Genomic DNA, 21,542 nt, shown 5'->3' on the forward strand with positions numbered 1-21,542 from the left:
ACAATAAAACTGATTAATTTAGGCCTAGTCTACTAAAATATTATGCCTAGGCCCTATATAAATACAATAATTTTAATAATATAGAATTATTGAAAGCCTATTAGTAAAAATCAAGTAAATTGGGCCTAATATGTTTTATTTTTCTTATTTAAAAGACAACATAAAGTTTGAACCCTTTATTTTTTATTTTTGGTTATTAAACTAGCATTTTTAATAAACTACTAGACTATTTCCGTATGGTTGCTACATTCAACAAATATGGCGGACACTACGTCGAATAAATCTTCAAGCAAGATAAACGAAGTTACAGTTTTTAACCAGGATCAAGATTACAATTATTATGAGGTTGAAAAACATTTACAAGAACGTGTACTTGCTGTTACAGCTGTGGAGAAAAATGATGAGATGTTTAGGTATATATCCTTAGCCCCTGACCTTTACCCAGTGCCCATTTTTTAAAAATTCTGACTTGGCCAACTTTTTTACCTAGGGCTAGACTAGACTACTAGAGTAACAGAGTTAGAGTCTAAATAAATTAGTTAGATCTAATAATTATTTGCAATCTACATCTAGGTCTAACTTTAATTTAAATTTAGTAAGACAAGCTAATAATTAATTGGAAATATAGTATTATAGGCCTACATCAATTTATTACAGCATTTTATAATTATTTAATTATCAATATTAAATAGGATGAGCTGCTATTTTTAACTGTTTAATAAATTCTAATAGATAATCTATCATGCTTATTTCATAACTAATAGTAGGCATATTGTTATAAAATTAATATTAGTACTCTCTTTTAGTCAGTAATATAATTTATTTTTAATATTTACTCACACATGCAGTATTAAAATTTACAAAACTGTATTTAATATTTATCATTCTACAGGCCATCACTGTCTGATAACACCAAAATTGGATTCTTTAGTCTGGATCGATCATCACAAACAGAAGTATCAGAAATGATAGATTTAAAGGATATGACAAAAGTTTTACAAACTTTATTACAGGTAAATCCAATTTAGAGAAAAAAGAAGTGATTATTTGTTAAATTATAAACATTAATTCGTTTTAAAATAATTTTATGATTAGATTTAATATTCTATGATTAATGCTGTAAAAAATGTTGATGGAGTAAAAGGGAGACTAATTTATTTACTTTAGAGTTGGGAATCAATTTAGTTTTCTCTGATAGTTTAGAATTAGATGCAACTGCTTGTATTGAATTAGCTAATTCGCTGGACTTGAATCTCAATTAAAAAATTATATATATATATATATATATATATATATATATATATATATATATATATATATATATATATATATATATATATATATATATATATATATATATATATATATATATATATATATATATATATATATATATATATATATATATATATATATATATATGAAAAGAAAAAGATTATCTGTTCAGGGCTTTAAACCAAATGCATGTGTATTTTACATAATCTCTCTCAGGATGCATCAAATCTTCGTAGAGACATTAACTTTTCAAAACATGTCATTCAAGCAGATCATGAATCAAAACTTCAAGAAAAGTCTCTAGAATTGTAAGATTTATCTGTCTTTGTGAAACCTTCATTTTTAAAGTTAATTATTTTAGCTGGCTTTTAAAGAAGACAATGTAGAAGCATGGTACTTGCTTGTTGAATTTACAGTAGGCAAAAAGTTGATTCAATTTTTGGTTAGCATTTATAATCACCTTTTCCCACTCTTGCCCAAGACACAAGGGGCAGATGAATTAGGGATAGTATGTTCAACACTATATCCAGCTGCCTTTATTTCTCTAACATTAGTTAGCTACCCATCAGAGCTGGGTGGACTCATGGGCATTCTATTTACTTGAAACTGGATACTAACTAAAAAATATCAGGTTAGCAGTCTAGCTCTCTATTGCTAGGCCATGCCATTCCATATTGTTAGCATTACTTGTCTCTTTTGTTTTAACAGAAAGTACTGAAAATTTCATTTGAAAAACTTCTTTATTAGATGATAATATTGTTTAAAAAACCTGTTGTTATAATGTTTATGATATACTTTTGTAAAATTATTTACAAATGTATGTGTATTTAACAGATATTGCAGAATAAATGAAAAAGTAACTGAACTCGAGAAGATGCATCAAGATGTAAGTAAAAAATGTTTTTGAAGAATTTCTTTAAAAATTTATAAGTTCATATACACCTAATATGTTTTATTCAACACAGACTTAAATATAATAAAGCTATATTACAAACTATTTTTCTCATCCTTTTTACAGAGAGTTAATGCACTTCGCAAAGCTTTTCGGCAACAGCTGGCAGATGCTATAGCAAGATTATCACTTCATTTCAGTGTATGTAGTGATATATCATATTTATAACTTAGAAGTTATCATATATATTCATTACACTTAATGCAAATTTTAAGGTTTTATCTGATTTCTTTTTTAATTTTAATTTCATTGAAATCAGAAAAATCTTCAAACAAAAATAAATAAAGAGAAATCAAAGCAGGAAAATAGTCTAGCAAGCAAAGAAGAAAAATTCAGAGAGATGCAAGCTACAATACTTCGCAATGAAGGTATAATACAAATGCTCAAGGCCCAATTGCAGCAACAACAAATGAAAGATGAAGATGAGGATGAAAGATTTTTAAACAGAGAATTATCTGAAGAGGCTTCTGTAAGTGGACAGTTTTTATTTTTTAAAATAAACTTCTTTAACTAATTAATTAAATTATAGTAGCTATTATTAATGTATAATTGTAAAAATCATTTTATAATTGACACCTTAAGTACATGTTTTCTTTTGATAGCATTTTAGTTAATAAAGCAAAATGAAATAATTCAGCATAGCATCTTATATTCTCATATAGAAAATTGTTTTACTTGAATATATTTCTTATATTTAGCCTCAACCAGATTTGCAGGATGAGATCAATGCATTGCAGGAAGAACTAGAAGAATCCAAGAAAAACCTGGAAAAGTCAGAAAAAAACATTAGCAGACTTGAAGAAACTTTAGAAATCAAAGAGAAAGAAATATTAAGACTTGGTAGTTTCTTTTCTAAAATGAGATACTGTACCCAATATTTAAAACATTGTTTTTTATTCAATGACTAAATGATAAGCTTGTTCTATAAACATATTCTCTTAAAATAAATCATCAGAGAACTATATTTAAATGTCACAGCAAAAATACAACAGAACAAAAATACAACACAGCAAAAATACAACAGAACAGAAATACAACACAACAAAAATACATGACCCAACACATCACAGCAGCCTGATCAGTACAATGAAATACTAAACCATATCATATTATAGGATTTACACATTGCAACAGCCTTATCAGTACAATACAACACTAAAACATACCATACCATAAGATTTACATATTGCAACAGCTTTATCAGTACAATACAATACTAAACCATACAATACCATAGGATTTACGCACACTGATACTAAACGTAATGCACATTTCTTTATATTTTACTCTTTCCTGTTGTTTTTGAATGTTTGCATCTAGTGCAAAAAAGGTGCATACAATAATATAATTATAAACCACACCTTATTAAAAATGTTATTAATTCAAACACAATTTTATTTTTCATGGCTTACACTTTTAAAGTGGCTGTGGACCTCCTTTCAGGCTTTAGATTTTTACTCAGGGCATCTATATAGACCCTAAGTTGATATATATTTATACTTTTTAAAATTGTAGATTTCAATGTTTTAATTTTTAATGTTTATGATTCTGTTTTAAAGAGAAAGATTTAAGTACCCTAAAAGAACAGTTTGAGAGAAGCAGTATTCTGATTCAACAGGTAGGCCTGTCTTACAGTTTCTTACACCATAATAGAAGAAATAAATCTTAAGCTAACCACTGTGAATATTTTCTCTCATATTATCCAATTTACTCAATTCTATTTTCAAACAGATGAAACAGGAACAAATGGAGATGGCTGATGAAGCTGCAAGAGAAAAAGAGAATTCTAAAAAACTGGTAAGTTGTTTTTTTTAATTTTACAACTCAAATAACTGATCAGACTCATATCTTTATCATAATCAACATTGGCTGTATTTACCTATGCAATATTTTATATGGCTGATCACTACATTTTATTTTTTTTTTTAAAGCTGGGAAACCAAAAGGATGAAATGAAACGAATGATGGATGAACAAATACGGCTTGCTAAAGAAGAAGTAAGCAAATTATATTTTAATAATTAAAAATAGAAGTAGCAAATTATATTTTAATAATTAAAAATAGAAGTAGCAAATTTTATTTTAATAATTAAAAATAAAAGTAGCAAATTATATTTTAATAATTAAAAGTAGAAGTAAGCAATTTTTTAACATGCTCATTTTTCATACAGGGAACATATTTACAAAATATTAATATTATGTTGTATTAAAATTATAAATGAAAACTCAACAGGCTTTGAAAAAATTGAATGAAGAAGCACAAAAAATGACCGGGGATCAGGCTAAGATCAAACAGCTGCAAATCCAAGTTGCAACATTAGAGTCACAGCTGGCAAAGGTGGGTAAAACACTTTACTCTGAGATTCACTTCTTGTCTTGTCTTTGAATGAATACTGTATCTATTTTTAAAACATTTTATTACAAATTTTGTAACAAATCAAGTGATGTATCTTGTTGTTTACTGATACCCAATTTTTGGCAACCGTTTTTCCACTTTTTTAACTTTTGTCAGTTTTGTAACATAAAAAGCTAGATGTTTCAATATAAGACTGTTGCATTTCAATATACTCAATCATAAGGAAAAAGAAAAGGTGACAATATTAACCAACAATGCCTCAAAGTCAGAAACACAGAAAGATTCAGAAAGCAAGTTGAGGGCAGAAATTATCAGGTAAAACTTAGCACAAGGACAAATTCATAAATTAGGAATGTCTGAATAACAATAACTTAATGAATTCTATAAGCATTGAAGTAATCTAACATTAATCTATTTTATAATTAACATACATTCACATAGACTATTTGTTATTTTTTAAAATTCCTTTTTTGTGCCATTGGTAGGCTTCAGTCAGAACTAGAAAAAACACATCAAATGTGGGAAAAGAAGTTTGCAATTTTACAACAAAGGTAACTTTCTAAAATAATGTTAAATCAGTTGTAGCCTCTACCAAGTTTTTTGTAAATTTGTAATGTTGACAATGGTGGATGCCCTCATAGAAAACTTCATGTTTCAGCATGCATGCTCTGAAAGATGAGAGTTACTTAAGGCAAACCTTACAGAGGCAAGCTGCACAGTTGCACAAAGCTGCAGTTAGCTACTCTGTATGCATTTTCTTTACAACTTGTATTGATGCTATTTTAAGTCAAAAATCAATTTTGTATTAAAATGTTCAAAACATTTTTCTAATGCTCTCTATAATTTCTAGTAAAAAGCTATACATATAAAAATTTAGCCTCTAATCAATTATATTCCCATGAACCTTATAAAAATAATGAGTATATACTTTTCAAATTAGGTTGACAAGCCATCTGGTGTAGCACCTATAAAAGAATATCCATCAAGCCCAAAAGCACCTTTGGTAATCCTAAAGCATTGTATTTTTTAATTTTAATATTTATGTTTTAATTAATAAATAATCCAGTAACTTACATTGAATGCAAATTATTTCAAAATAATTTAGCCTGAAATAGGGAGAAGAGGAAGTCGAGGGGGAAATCAAGCACAGGACAGAGATTACATCTCATACACAGTATCAGCTCCTAGTGGCAGAGGAACAGACATGTTTTCACCTGATGGTAAGACTTGTACATACATGTAGTGAAGAATCACATGTTGTTTTAGGCTAAAATACTACTTTATTCATTCATTTCTCAAACATGTAACTGTATCATTGACCAGAAAACCAGATAATGTTTGACAATGAGATAGAGATGATCCCCTCAGATGTAATGCTGTTGCCAGAACCACCACAAAAGTAAGTTTAAAAAAATATATTGAATTAAAACCAAATTCAACAGAATTTTAGCTAAAATCTATTCACTCTTTTACATAATAATCATTGACATTTTTTTTCCTAAGAAAATGTATATACCAAGTCACTTAATAACTATGTATTGTTTGAACAACTTTTTATTTTCAGAAATAGAAAAGATTTCAATGTAGAAAGTAGACCATCCTCTCAATCAAAGGCAATGAATATATCAACTATTGCTGTTAAATAGGCTAATTAGCAATAAACAGTTTCTTCCAGCCCCCCCCCCCCCCCCCAGGAAGTCTACCCCCCCTCCCAGAAAATTTCTAGAGCCCCCCTGGAAAAAAAAGTCTGGAAGAAACACTGGCAATAAATGTGTAAAGTTTTATTACACCTGTATAATTATATACTCTCAAACAGATGTTTTAAAGAGATATGAGCCAGCTTATTTGAGAACTTGGAAGAGTTTTATGAATGACGTTTTAAGATCAAGTTTAATTTTCTATGCTCACTAATAGTCTCTATCTCCTTTAAATCTGTAAAAACTCCAAAGATGAATGTTCCAAATTTTAATCAATAAGTGCCAAATCTGTATAAAAATGAACCCAAAAAATAATTAAAGGAATATTAATTTATGTGAAAAATGTATATTTTAATTTTGATAATAAACACAAAGCAATAATTCTAGAAGTAATTTATGTGAAAAATGTATTGCTAACATTTGTTTTCAAACTGTGATATTTTATTTGTGTTATGTTCACATGTACTTGCGGACTGAAAATAAACTGAATGAAAACATTAACTTTTATGGCTTTGGGAAAATAATTTAGATACCACATTATGCAAGAGCTATTTCAAGTCCCACAGCACACTGTGATTTCATCATTAGGCAATGCCACCTATCTTTTGTATTTGGCCTTTTCAATCCACTTATCAATTTATCACACAGATTGAAATTTTTTAAAAAGGTAATGAGTAGCCACAAATGAAACTTATTTGTTTTATTACTAATTAGACTAGTTGCAATTATTACTCTTTGGCTTCTGTGACTGCGTTACACAGCACTTAAATATAAGTCTGCAAACAAATGAAAGAACTCTGTTCAAATTTTCTGGGAATTTGATGCTGAACAGATACACTTCAAGTCTCAAGTTTAGAAAGTGATGGTCAATAGATGAAGTAGAGTTTACCTGTTTCTGTGATTACTATTTTGAGTTTGGTGGTATCAGAGACATCCTACAGACTTAAGAAAGAAACTTTTTCTTGAGACTTTCTAACTAGCAGTAATGCTTTCTACTGCCTGGCTATGCAATTCCATAAAATATTTTTACTGGAAAATTCAGTAAATTCAAGAAAAGCAAAAAAAATCTACCACAAAATAATTTCTTATATAATTATATTGATCATGTTTTCTTTCAAGCTGCTGAGCACCTTCACAAAAAAATGTAATACTTCAGTAGCAGTCATGCGATAACGGGATTAGAATTTTCAAAATTATAGCTTTGTCAACAGACAGAACTGATATGTAAAACAGGTCACAAATAACTTTTGAATCCTGACAGCTACCCTGAATGCTGGTTCACTGTCTAAAACAAAACAAACTGTGCACCTTTCTGAACCTCACAATGTTTTCTACGAAGTCTGAAAAGTTGGCTTTAATTTTCAAGTACTTTTAAAATATTCATGCTCTTTATAGCATCTGTATAAGACTAGCGAGGACATATGATTCCACAATGACTGCTAATTAATCGGCTTACATAATTTAATGTTATACAAATGTGGAAAGTGAAATTGATGAAAAATAAGGGTGTAATCATTGCCCACTAAACTTAATAAGGATGTAATTTTAAAATCATAATAAATTGAAAACCTTTAGGCCTATATTTCATAACTAAAGAATAATTGGAAAAAAAAATATATATTTCTTTATAAAAAAATGATTCTTTACATTTAATATTAAATGTTACATATTTCCTGTATTTCCTAAATCTTCTGTCTAAATTTTTTTTTTTAAATCAACACTTGAAGTGCAGTCAAGGTAAACCAATTTGTGAGTGGGTAGACATAACAAGTAAACACATGATAAAATTTTGATACTTTTAATTTCCCTTGTCAATTGTGCAAAATCAAGCAGAGATAAATGTTAACAACTTTTTAATTAGATCTATATGTACAGTGATTTTATAGGGAAAAACAACAAGCTATGGAACATGTTTAAAACCTTATTTTCATGAACATATACAGTTAATGTTTGAACTATTGTTACAAGTGCCAGCAACTGAGGGTACTAGACTATCTATACATACATATATCAGGTCACATTGTAGATCCTTTACAAAAAATGTATACTTGAACAAAATATATAATTTACCAGGTTCAAACAAAAATACTTTAAAACATGCTCAGTTTTAGAGTATTCAGCAATTAACATAAAGGATAGTGACATGTGAATATGACATTTAATCTTATATACAGCAAAGGTAAAGATTATAATAAAAAAAAACAAGCTACTGTACTGCCCGTACGTTCAAGACATTGGGCTTACTATGTAGGAAGGTTGTTTCTTTGTCAGCTGATGTTAAGTATCATGATGTATTCCTCATTCCACCATTAATCCGAAATAAAACAGCTAGTACTTATGAAAATATTGCCATTTATTTTTAGTAACAGTAAATAAAGATTTAAAAATGTAAAACTACATAATATTTATCTTTTTTTTTTTATTTAAATTAAAAACTTTCCATCTACCTCCATGGTTAAATAAATGTTTAAAAATTCATTTTAAAAAATTATAATTGATTTTGATTTAACATTATTTTGTACATTTGTTTCTTTTCTGATTGATAAAAATGTGTTGTGTTTAACCTTTTAAGCTAGTACTACTTTTTTAAAATAAAAAAAAAGGTAAAAATCTGCTATCAAATTACATGATTAAAAGATAGAGCAAGCTATGATATATGAGTGACCATAAAAACAAAATTTACACTACTTTTAGGACAGGAATGTTGTAAAACATGATTACAAAGAATAGAAATACATTTTAGAAGTAACTTAAAATTCTAACTGTCTGTCTTAAACATTTTAATTCATTCATAATCTAAGGAATTCCAATACATGCTATCTTGTTTGATACCAAATAAAATCAGTTTTTTTTCTCAAATGGCTGTTAATATGTTTTAGGCTTAGTGCTAAGTGCCGAGAGTAAAAAGTGCCTGGTTGAGATTAATTTCATCACAACCTGATGAGAGATCACAAAGTTTAGAGACAGGAATCTAAAGGAAATAAAAGACAATTATCTCTTGCTGTATTCTGAATATTTAACATAACAAGCTAGCTTTTTTTTAAAATTTGAACAAGACTAAAACATAAACAAAAGATTGCATCTCATTATTTCATTGATAATCTACTATCTAGTAGAGGCAAAAATCACAGCCTTATAATAAGCACTTTAGGTGCTAGTTTAAAATGTTTAGAACACAAGTTTGTATTGGTGAATAAAAAATATCAGACGAAGAGTAATTGCTTTTACTTAACATCAATTTTAAAGTGCCAATTTTGTTTTCTAGTAAGAGTAGATAAAACGCCCATAACCTGACTAGATAATTACAATTGATTCAAGATCATTATAGAAAAAAATTCATAGAAGAAATAAAGATTTGTAAAGTTTTACATAAAAAAAAAAGAATACAAATTAGTAGGTCAGTTAAGCGTGCATTAGCTAATATTAGAAATAAAAATTGTGAGTATAATCTTCTTTACCTCACTCATAGGTTTTCCTTTTTCACCCTGTAAGAATGATCACTACAATCATTTGCTTATCTTTTAATATAAAATTTAATGTAAACAATTTCCTGTGATGAGCATCTTCTGCTTTATGGAAACTTAATTATTTCATATACTTCAACATAAGAAGCCAGTAATGAAGTAATATCCACCTGGATTTGGCTCTCACAAAAAAAAAACTTTTAGATAAATTTTGTTTGAAATTTATTTAGAAAAAGGAATGTCTAGAGTTATCTGGCAATAGATTTTAGGATGTGTGAAATTGATAGGGGACAAAAATGAAGCAAATGTATTACAAATTGAAGATAGTAACAATAATGATTTCAAACAGTAAACATTATTTGGAGCCAACTGGGTGGATAAACCTCAAGTCTATGACCTCAAGTCAAGTTGAGCTTTTATCAGATCAGCTGGTTAATATACACAATGGTATGATTACAGCCATTTTTGTCCAAAAATTATTGTGATAAAAAATTAAATGCTGAGGCAATTTTTTCACAGAGCAGAGGAATGGCAACAAAGGAAAAATGTAATTCATAAATATATTTTTTGGCTGAGAATTTATTTAAAAGTTGATCTTATAAATCCAAGAAAGCAAAATACAGCATGTATATAAAAAAAATCAAAAATAAAATGTAAAACATTTAACATTTCATTCCATTCAGAAAAAATACTAACATATTTTAGTTAGGTAAAATCCACAGTAAAAAAAAGATAAAAAATTGTTGTACATTTCCATTTACTAATTTCTTGCACCAATTTTATAAAGGATTATGTAAATGACAAGCAAGTGTAGTTCAAATGAAAATCTGTTTAAACATAGTAACAAAGCATCAAATGAAATACACCAGTCTCATCAAAATAAAAATGTTGACAGGAAACTACATACAGAGAATAAAAATAACAGATGAACAACTTTGCTTAAAATAAATCTTTTACACTGGTTTGTTTTCAATATGTACAACATACCTGATCAAAGGTGATATAAATTGTAAAATAATGACACCCTCTCAAAAAGCTTTTTGAACTACTGGTCTGTAAAACCTATTTTTAAAAAGTATAACTTTTTTTTAATTAGGAGTACTTTTATTTTATGAAGAGAATTTCTCTAACAGAAAAGGTGTAAAGGATAATTTAAGTGAAGTTGAAGTTAAGACCTAAAAAATTATTTTAATCATTATCTTGCATAGAGAGTGAGCACTGACCTAAGGGGAAATGACAGACAGAAACTTTTGATTTCAGTAAGAAGTGAAGGCTTTAAAACTGTTATTCAAATATAAATATAAAATAATTTACATTATTATTCAATGGGTTATAAATACCAGTCAGTTTTTAGAAGCACAAGTGGTTACTGAATAACATTGCATTGATAAATGTATCTCATTCACCATGATCCAGTCTGTAAGAAGGCTTGTGTGCCTGATGTTATTTGTTGATTTCTATTTCATCTCTTTTTCATTTCTCTTGCGACGACATACTCGTTTATGATCTTTATGCCAATGTGCTTGCTGGCATGTGACGCTGCAGTAGGATGTGTTCCAACAACAGTGGTACATAGCCTCCTCTTCACAGTTTTGACACTGAAAAAATTAATGTCAATTACAAAACTTTGACCAGTTTTTTGTCTTATTTCAATCTTGACATCAATTTAAATAAAATAAGAACATGGCGCTATTTTACAAAAATTAAAAACAAAAGGTCATAAATCACAGACTTTAATAAAGTCTTTATTTTTAAACAAGAAGCAATAAAAAAAGGTCCACAATTACCCATTGTTTTTTCTTGACTTGAGAAATGGCATCCTTATGTTTAGCAGCCAGTTTCTTCATTTCTTCCATGTATTGTTCTCGAGTTTTGTCTTCCCCTGCTTTCCTGGCTTTTTCTACTTCTAATTTCATGCTAGCCATTGTTCGTTCTACTGCTTGCTGCTTGTCTTTTCCAAAGTCCTCTTCCAACTGATGTTAAAAATTACAGTTAAATCTCTAATCAAAATTCAAAATATTGATTCTAATTTTTATAGTATATTTTATATAATACTATTTCAATGTGGTAAGAAGCATAGCAACTACCTTTTTTTTCTGTAAGTGCTACACAAATAAAACAAAATGTGTACCTGTCGTGATAATTCTTTAAGTGCCAATGATTTATCTTCTTCAAACTTTTCTTCCAGTCTTTTGGTAAGATTGGCCATCGCTAAAGTCATTCTTTCCTCCAACTTCTGATCATTTGTCTCTTCTTTCAGATCAAATGATGGTGAAGATTTTATATAAGCCTTGGGATCAATAAAATTCTCAACAGAAACTGAACTGTCCACCTCAGTCTGTGAGCTTGTGCTTTCCAACTTCTATAGGAAACAAAGTATCAATGCTTGACAGTTAAATTTTTTTTTAAGAAAACAATTTCATTTAAATTTAGATGAAAGCAAACACAAAATTACTTGTAAAGACTGCATAATAGTGTTCAATACAATATTTATATAAACTTTGGCAATAATTTTTTAAACATTTTTAGGGCATTTGATATCAAATCAGCTTCAGCATCCTGAACAGGCTAAATTAAGATACAGATAACAGTATAAGAACTCACCACAGACAATGTCTGGACAGCTGTGGAGGTTGTTGGAACAACTATATTGTTAACAACTTTGTCAACACTTGAAGTAACAGTATAAGACTCATCATGACTGTTCAACTAGAAAAAAAGAGTGAATAATGGGTTTTTTACTGTACGCAATCTTAAAAGTCAAAATTCAGGAGACTAGTTATTTCTTTCTTTTTAATTTACAATTTTCTAGTTGTACACTCAAATATTTGTAACAGTACCTTAGAGGATTTCCTTTTTCTCATTTTAGCATTTTTTTCAACACTTGTAGAAGTAACTTGTCTATTATCAAACTCATCTTCCATGTCCATCAGACTGTCAATGTCCTCGTCATCCTCTCTGTGCCGCTTAACTCCCTTTTTACTTCCAACAGATCCTATCAAGGTTCAACAGTTAAAATTAAATATTTCATCAACAGACACATTAAAGTTTCTAAGAATGATAATTTTTTTTTACAAATTATCAAAAGTACATTCAATGTAAGATTAAATTCAAGTGCAGTATATTTTTCTATTCCAAATTAATAATTGGGGTGCATGAATAATCTTGCATTGCTCTACCTTTAGTTTGTGAACTTTCTCTACGTTTAGCTGGTGTCTTTTTAGGTGTTCGCTTTTTGGCTACATCCTCATCTTCAATCTCAGACAGATCTTTCTTCCCTGTGACTTGATCTTTTATTTCATCTTGTATTTCTTCTTCCTCTTCTCCTATTTCCTCTTCCTCTTCTTCTTCTTCCTCTTCTACCTCTTCTTCTTCCTCTTCTTCTTCTTCTGATTCTTGTTTTTCTCCATTAGCTTCAATGTCTTGTTCTCTTTCTTCTAAGATTTCCTGATACCTTTTGAGTTCTTTCATGGCTTTTATAAAACCTGCATAAATTAAACAGAATCATTAGCTAATACTTCTCGATTTCACATACTGAGCGTAGATATATATGTTGTTAAATGTTAACCTTTTTTAAAGAAAAGAGGCATAACAAAATCTCTATTTACAAAAGGCTAATTTGAGAATGAAACGAATATTTAGATTAAATTAAAGCATTACAAGTTTATAAGGACAAATTTACCAGCTGTTTTTTTTATTGTCATTGTTTTCAAATCAGTTGTGATGGGCTTAATGTATTCTGCAGGTATCACAGCTCTAAAAATAATACACAAAGAAATACACTAATTAATAAAATATTTCAAAATGCATCATACAATTAAAAGCTTGTTATATAAAGTCATTTTTTGGCTGCCAAAAAACTGCCAATATGTATACAAACAATGTATACATACCTCTGGTGCCAACCTCCAAAGAAACGAACATCAGATTTACCACCTAAATCACGAACAACCTTTGCTGGCCAATAACTATATCCCTTCTGTTTGGCATACACAATATCATGTGGAGGGTTCTGTAGAATACACAAATAAATTTACTTTCAAATAAATTAAATGTGGAAATTATAATACTGATACTTGTGGGTCTATTTTCCAAAAATGTTATTTTTCTTTTTTTTTTAAGGAAAAAACAATACATTTTTTAAAAAGTTGAAGGGAAAATTAGTTTAAAGTCACTTACACAGGGTTGAGAAAACCAATCTTCTGGTTTTGCATTTGACATGTAGTAGCAGTTAGGGCACAGTTCTATTTCATCCAGCTTAAAAAATATTAATGAGTATATTTGTCTAAATTTTAAACAACAGATATGGATATTTGCTTATAAAATAACCTTTGTTCAGTATTTGCAGTTTTTTTAATTCGAAGGAGGCTATGTGAAATAAAAAAAATTCTAATTTAATTTTAATTAACTTCGACTAATATTTTATTATTGTAACATAAACACATTTAAGTAGAATATCTGTTTTTTCACAATAATAAAACCTATCATAAAATCACATATCATGGAAAATAAATCAGATATGTCATTGAAATTATTCACATTTACTTACATCATATTTGCAATCTTTAACCATAATCACAGCAAGCTCAGCCAGTCCATTTTTATCTTCTGTAAACACAGAAATTACTTTCATGTTTGGAATTACAGTTTGCTATTGGATTATACCAAACACAATCAAATAAATTATCCTTAATGTCATTGCATTACTAACCTCCAAATAACAGTGTGCAGTTATGAAGAATGGTACGAGCATCAGCTAGAAATTCTTCCAAGCATTTGTAACGTGAAGCCTGAACTCTCTGCTCCATTCTGTTCAAGTCCATTTTTCTGTAGATGAATCTTTTAAAATCTTCTGCATTTGACTTGGAACTAATTTTATGAAGTTCTCTTGTCTAAAAGAAAAAATTAATTCATTACAAATAGCACATTTATTAAAAATAAGTGCTAGGTTTTTATTAAACTTTTGTTATTGTAATGATACAGAGCATTTTCAATATTTAAATCCCATGCTAAATCCCTAAACATGAAAATATCAGATATCAGATGTGCTTGATATGGACATTTTCTAGAGAACAAAGATTAACTTAATGAGATCTTTTTGTAGCTATCAATCTCTGTGTTTTGTTTCCACATCTTATTTAAAGCAGTTGTAAGTATTTATTAATGTATGAGATATCTAAGACTATAAATGCGTCAGCAACGGCAACAGAAACCAGAACTAGCAACTGTCTAGAAAAGTATCCAGAAATTAATTTTATTGAAATATAATTTGAATATTTAGATGTGGAATGGTAGTGCATGCGAATGCCAACCCAAAAGTCTTAAGTTCGAATCTGGGTTAAAATCCGTCGAATGTCCCAGAGTCCACCCAGTTCTGTTGGATATCTAACTCACATTAGGGAAATTAAAGCGGCTGACCACACTATCCCTTTGTATGCCGAGGTCACAGAAACTGGTGAACTCTATTTCACTTGCCCCATGGACCATCAGGTACAAAAGGGAACTAAAATAATTAATTTAAATACTGAAAAAGTACATATTACAAACAAATTTGGGCAATCAAAAACAGTTTGTATGAATAATAAGTACCTTTTCTCTAAGGCGCAAAACGGTATAACTAAGTAGGGTGTTCAGCATTTTTTTCTTCATCTTGTTCTTTTTTTTGCTAGCCTAAAACAAATTTTTTAGAAATCATTTTTAATTCTCACAAAGAGCACATTAGTAAAAAAATAAATTTTCCAGTTAGAAAATAAAGCATGTAAATAAATACAATTAAAGGTAAAGAACATTAAGTCATGAAAAATGTACTGTGAGTCATTGTCATATTAAGCGGTGCAGAAGATAACAAAGCTCAGCTAACCTAAAAATAAAGTTAGTTGCTCCTTTTATTAGGGGCATGTCATTATCTTAGCAAGTGATGTTTGTGGAATTGTACTGATCATATTAATGCAAAAACAAACTTTTGTTAATTTAAATGTATAGAGTATTAGATAATGGTAAAAAATTAGAAAATGTAAGTATTTCACTTTAACCTAGTGCAGTAAATAAAATTTCAAATTATTTCTTCAGAACAAAACTTTGAAGCTAAAATTGAAAAGAAATAGTTCCCGATGACAATGATAGTTCACATTTGTTGAAATTTTTAGTAAATTACTTTTGTTTGCAGAGAGAAAAAGTACAAAGATCAAAGTTGAATTTATAAAGATATTATTCAAAGTGAGCGTTGAGCTGTGTACAATATAAATTTGAACATGCTAGTACAAAGATTCTCTGCCTCATCCAGTCACAACCCAATTGAGTTTGGGCTAATTGTCAGTCTACACTGAATTTTGAAAAAAGTTTATAAAAAAAAATGTCAGCATAATATTCATCCACATTTTAATTTAAAATTCATCATTATTAATGTAGGAATGAAATTGTCAATTATTAAAGTTTTACACTTCTATTAGTTATTCACAAAAAAATATAATAACACTTTGTGACTCAATGTGCTGAAAAATTGTTCTGGAACATACGAACTTGCATCGCAATTTTAAAAAAAAAAACTGGTGTGAACAGCTTTATGATAGTGTTTAAGAAATTTAAACATTTATAAGTGATAATTTAACATACAGTTTTAAAAAAAAAAACTGTATTATTTTTATACACAATACTGTAGTGTTTTTAATTAATGATGTAATAATAACAAACAAGTTATTTTAAAGATGACAGATATTGCAAATTAGGAGATGAAAGCTTTGTGCTGTGTGGAACCATTGTGAAAATAAAGTGCAGCATTAAAAATGAAGATTTTCTTTAGTTGTGTTAACACAGCAAATGCAGCTTACTGTTGGATATGTATGATATTTACACAGTCAGGAGACTTCCAGTGGACAATAGTATTATTTTTCACATTATTAATAGATATAATTTCTTTATATATAAAAACCACTTTGTTATAACCACAAAAATTAGAGCTATTAGACTGGGACATTATACAGTGGCAAGGAAAATACTAGCAATATAGTGAATAATTAAATAACTCAAGAAAGGCGTGGAATTTTTTATGTTTTTTGTAATTGAAAAATTATTCAGAACTGAGGACTATTATTTCTTCAATTCTTATCTAGACAATGAACAACAGCATCTTTTAAAAACAATTCAACAGAATTGGAGAACCCACAATCTTTTTCCCTTATTTAAACTATGTGATAATATATTTTGATTTTTTAATTATGTATGAAAAATTTAATCAAACAATGTTTTAAAACATCAAAAATTTCAAAAGCAACCTAACAAAATTAACTGTACATTAGCTACCAATACCCTCAAAATCCTGCATTATTTTCACTAATGTGTAAATGAATTTTGATTTTTTTTAAATCATAGAAGCAAAAACTTATTTAAAATACAGTTGCTGATATTCAGATATACAAAACAAAAACCACTGTTAGGGTCTAGGCCTTACCACCCTCCCTCCCACCTACCGGTCATTATTCCCAGGTCAATTATCCCTCTCCCCATGGTTATTATTTTCCTTTAAAGAATATCTATTATACATGTAACCAACATAATGAAAAACACTGCATTCTAAAGAATGTGGTGGTGGTGGTTAATGACAGACTGGTAGTTGATCAGAGGGGTAATATTAGTGGTGGGGGAGGGAAGATTCTCCCACACAATAAAACAGCAATATGAAAGAGAAGCCTTCAGCTCTTCAACAAAATAAGTACAATCTAAAGTTTGAAATATTTAGTTCATTTTTACTTATTCTGTGAAGTTTAAAGACAACAAAAATAAATGTAACAAAACATTTAGGTTGATACACTTGATCAGCAACTAGGTACAGAGGTTTTGAAAATGTATCAGCCATTTTTTAAAAAATATTTCAGTGTACGATGAGTGTGGGTATAGTCGTTGGGCTGGTATATGCATGAGGGGGTGAAATGTTCAGGTTCACTGATTTGTGTGCACCTAAATCAACACATGTTATTCAATGATTAATAACAGTCAATTTTAACCACAATAATGGTCTCACACATGATGTTTGTGTGCAGAAGGTTGATGTGTTTAGGTGAGAAAGTTGTATGTGGTATGGAAATTGAATATGTTTGTGGAGGAGGGGGAGGAGGAGGAGAGAAAGGAGGAAATGGTTTATTTTTTGTTAGTGCTTTTATGCCGATAGTGGGTAACAAAGGTTGTCACTTGTAGAGAGGACAGGTCATAAAATAATATTTAAAATGGTGGACAATATTACACCACTGGAAGAATTAAATCGACTATCTTCTATAAGTAATGTGTTCTTAACTCATTTATCCATAAAACAATAAAACAGCAGTAATGTAAAGTTTCAAATTAGAACTACTATATTGCTAGTTGCTTTTTCCCATCTTGTTAGAGTTGAGAAAGTAGATATCCCTTTTAAATTTTCTGTATTAGTTTATTAAAATTTAGATTAAACAGTTTAATGCATTCATTTAGCTTAACATTAACAGAAAAAAATCCTGCCTTTAAATGTTGAATATATTGTGTAAAGCTCACTTTTTAAAAAAAAAAAGCATATTAAACTAGTAACACTGAGAAAAGTTATTAATGCAACATTAGTAATCCATACCTCTCTGTCCTTTAAAGCATGAAACAGAAAACATTTTTAAAAAATTATGAATTTATTAATTGTAAATAATTGCTGGTAATCTGGCATAGTACTTATTTTCAACACTCTTGTCGCATAATCAAAAAGAAACATCCTGATCAAATAAAATACTTAAATTATAAGAAGATGGGTTTTTTTTTTTAGTTGCAATAAATGTTATAAAACGTAAATGAAGACATTATCTCTATAGACACAATTCTAAACATTTTTAAAATAAAGGACAATTTGATGACAGTTATATATAAAATATCTTTTTATTTAGTACCCAGGATACATGGGACTTGTATATAAATAAAAGTATAAAAATATAATCAGCTTCACTGTAATGGATGTGTTGTCCTTTGAAATAATAGTAACATTTAGTTGACAAAGTAGGTAGCTGAATATTGAAAAGAAATGTTTTCTACCAAAGATTTTATAATAACTATTTCAAAATACTTACCATGCATACACTGCAAGTAAAGGTTTCACCAGAAGTGTCTTCTCTTGTGCAGCCTTGATGGTAAACACGGAAACAGTCACTGCATTCATATACTTCTCCAGGCCCATGACATTCAAAGCAATACCAATCATGGCCATCATTTACCTTTTAACAAATATAATTCAGAGTAATTTGCTATTAAGTTCCAAATTTACTAATAAACTTACAATAATTAGATGATTATAATTGTTTTCATGTTTCTTGCAACTAAAAAAAAACCCAAGCAGATGGTTAGCTGCTCATTTAAGTTGGAGTGGATAGCTGATAATAAAGACACAACACGACAGACAATCCCAAACATATATCAGACAGGATTTATTTCCATTGGCCAGCAGAAGCAGAAGAGAAATGCTTTGCTTTTAATGTATTATAATGCTTTTTTAAAATTAAAAGCTTAACATAACTCAAAATTACAGCTGGGTTAAATGTTAATGAAGGAAATATCAATATCAGTGACACTAGTTGTAGACTTGCTAGGTTATAGGTAAGGATAGTGTATCAGTTGTTCTTTAATTACACCATTTTATTTCTATGTATTCTAATAAAGTGTTTGGACAATTAGTGTGTAAAAATAAACAACTTACTTCTTCTATTACTCCCTGTGGTAGTCTATAACCTTCTTGTTCTAAGCCAGTTCGTTGACCTTTAAAACCCACTGCAGTATATTCTTCAATAAGTCCATCACTAACAGCATTGTTCAGATGCTCCTTGCATCTTCTGGGTGAAATTTCTGTGTAACGTTGAAGATAACGTGAAATCCTATCGAAGTTTGGAATTTGTTTTTGTTGTCTTATTGATATTATTGCATTGATAAGTTGTTGTGCATAATTCACCGGAGTATGCCTACGTCGCACTGATGGAGCCATTTCCTGAAACCCAAAATGTGTATGCACAATATTAAACAATAAATTGGAACTAAAACTCTTGAAAAGGTTTTGGTTTACCAAACTGTAACACAGTCCATTCAAATTATTATTACTAACATACAATACAAATATTTAACAAACTTAACATTCATGTTTATATCTTTTCAGTATTTATTCAACTATATTCAAATTTTAAACTACAATTTTTATCATGATAGATTATCATTTGAGATTTTTTTTTTATCTTAGGACATTAATTATATAGGGTTTCTACAATCTAAGCTTTATATTAATTGTAGAACATCCATTTCAGTTAGTGCTTAGAAAATATTAATTAAAAAAATAATTTCCACTATAACCTGTGATAAAACAATGTTGGAATTTAATTATCAAAATTTATTATACTATTTTTAAGTTGAAATGTCTATAAGTTGTACTTAATTTCTACATATTTAAACTTGTTTTATTCTTCTGAACCACATAGGTTTTTTTTAAATTACTGAATCTAAACATTTTTAAATAGGGTGTCACTTCACCTATTATTTAACCTAAGTAATGGTGTCCACGCAAAAAGACCAAGCCTCATTTTTGTTTTTTACAAAGTTTTTTTATATTTTAAAATAAAGTTTTGCAAAGTCAGCTTTGCTACTAATATAATAGTAACAATGGATGCTTAGTGTTTATTGTACACTCACAATTTAAAGTTTATTTGTCTGATATGCTCTGTATGTAACAGCAAAAGGCATGAATTACATGCAGTAGACTACACTTTTTTTTTAATATGGTGAACTGATGTCAACAATGCAAACACCGCATTACAGAGAAATTGAGTGTCATTTCATATTAAATGGATGATTTGGAAAAGTGTTTTCCATGGCTGTTTTACTTGGACAATTGAACTTGGTAAATGTATTTTTTTAAAAATGTTTTAAGTTTAATTATATAACATATGAAAGCCTAGGATTCTAGAAAAAAAATATTGAGGATAATTTCTATTTACATTGAAATAAGTAAGTAGTACTAAGTAGGTCCTAGATCTATATCTTTAGGTAACATTTGTAACAACTGTGGATTTTAAGGACTAATTCGTTGAGATATGGATTATTTTCATTTTGCTGTGTGAGTGTGGTTGGCATACCTACAATACAACAATGTACCCTATTTGCCCTATAGGCCTACTTTTAGTACTTATACTAATTTAACTAGATCTAGATTCTACCCCTACACTACAAAATTAATATTAAACTTTCAAAAAACAGGAATAACAAAACAAATAAGGCACAAAATTGTAGGCCCTAATTGTATTTTATAGTAAATTTATAGGCTTAGAAATCGGCTTAGACTTAGATCTAGAATCTCTGGAGATCTTTTAGATTTTTAAATTTAAAGTTTAGGCCTTAGGCTAAGGCAAGAATTGTAATTTATAATTTATAGACTGCCTAATCGCCCTAAGTCATGATGTTGATTGTAATGTAATTGTAAGATCACAGACATTGTGATTGTTTTGTTTGATTGATTAAAGTTGAAACATCACCACAAACAATTAAAATAATTAAAAAATTAAAATCACTCAAACATGGGCCAAATATGCTTGCAAAAACTGTTTTATTAATGTCCTAATAGAAGGCTAGTCTTATGCTCAGCTTAGACAAATTCAGAGAGCCTATTTCAAGAAAGATGCAAACAACAATGCTTGGTCGCAATGGTGCTCGGAACTGTTCCGATAGCAGGATGCGAATCTTCAACTTCGACCTATGAAAACAACCAATATGGAAGAATTGGGTAAACGTAGACAGCATAAAACTACACGTCACTGATAT

The 21,542-nt window shown here is 29.0% G+C and overlaps 2 protein-coding genes across 3 annotated transcripts; one reads left to right on the top strand and one right to left on the bottom strand.

The window, feature by feature from the left end:
- Positions 1-237: 237 nt before the first annotated feature.
- Positions 238-6,778, top strand: LOC131955301 (uncharacterized protein C10orf67, mitochondrial). Its single transcript, XM_059319372.1, has 18 exons — positions 238-413; positions 893-1,013; positions 1,492-1,583; positions 2,110-2,161; positions 2,294-2,368; positions 2,487-2,696; positions 2,926-3,067; positions 3,787-3,845; positions 3,959-4,024; positions 4,159-4,224; positions 4,460-4,564; positions 4,806-4,897; positions 5,068-5,133; positions 5,241-5,328; positions 5,523-5,585; positions 5,688-5,802; positions 5,906-5,981; positions 6,147-6,778. Exons 1-18 carry the CDS (start codon positions 259-261, stop codon positions 6,226-6,228), a joined length of 1,725 nt encoding a protein of 574 aa, XP_059175355.1. The 5' UTR covers positions 238-258; the 3' UTR covers positions 6,229-6,778.
- A 1,283-nt stretch (positions 6,779-8,061) lies between these two features.
- On the bottom strand, positions 8,062-21,492 carry LOC131955356 (zinc finger MYND domain-containing protein 11). 2 transcript variants are annotated; one of them, XM_059319475.1, is made up of 15 exons: positions 21,293-21,492; positions 19,441-19,725; positions 18,818-18,961; positions 15,333-15,413; positions 14,455-14,635; positions 14,293-14,351; positions 13,923-14,000; positions 13,637-13,755; positions 13,426-13,499; positions 12,923-13,228; positions 12,584-12,738; positions 12,348-12,452; positions 11,875-12,105; positions 11,531-11,716; positions 8,062-11,341 (listed from the first exon to the last, which is right to left on the bottom strand). In XM_059319475.1, the coding sequence occupies exons 2-15, from the start codon at positions 19,720-19,722 to the stop codon at positions 11,201-11,203; spliced, it is 2,142 nt and encodes a 713-aa protein (XP_059175458.1). In that variant the 5' UTR covers positions 19,723-19,725; positions 21,293-21,492; the 3' UTR covers positions 8,062-11,200. The 2 variants fall into 2 exon arrangements, with proteins under 2 accessions (XP_059175458.1, XP_059175456.1); XM_059319473.1 differs by having other exon boundaries at positions 21,299-21,491.
- Positions 21,493-21,542: the final 50 nt, after the last annotated feature.

The sequence above is a fragment of the Physella acuta genome, unplaced genomic scaffold (assembly GCF_028476545.2).
Source record: "Physella acuta isolate Inbredline_101_S28 unplaced genomic scaffold, ASM2847654v3 ptg001063l, whole genome shotgun sequence".
NCBI lineage: Eukaryota > Metazoa > Mollusca > Gastropoda > Physidae > Physella > Physella acuta.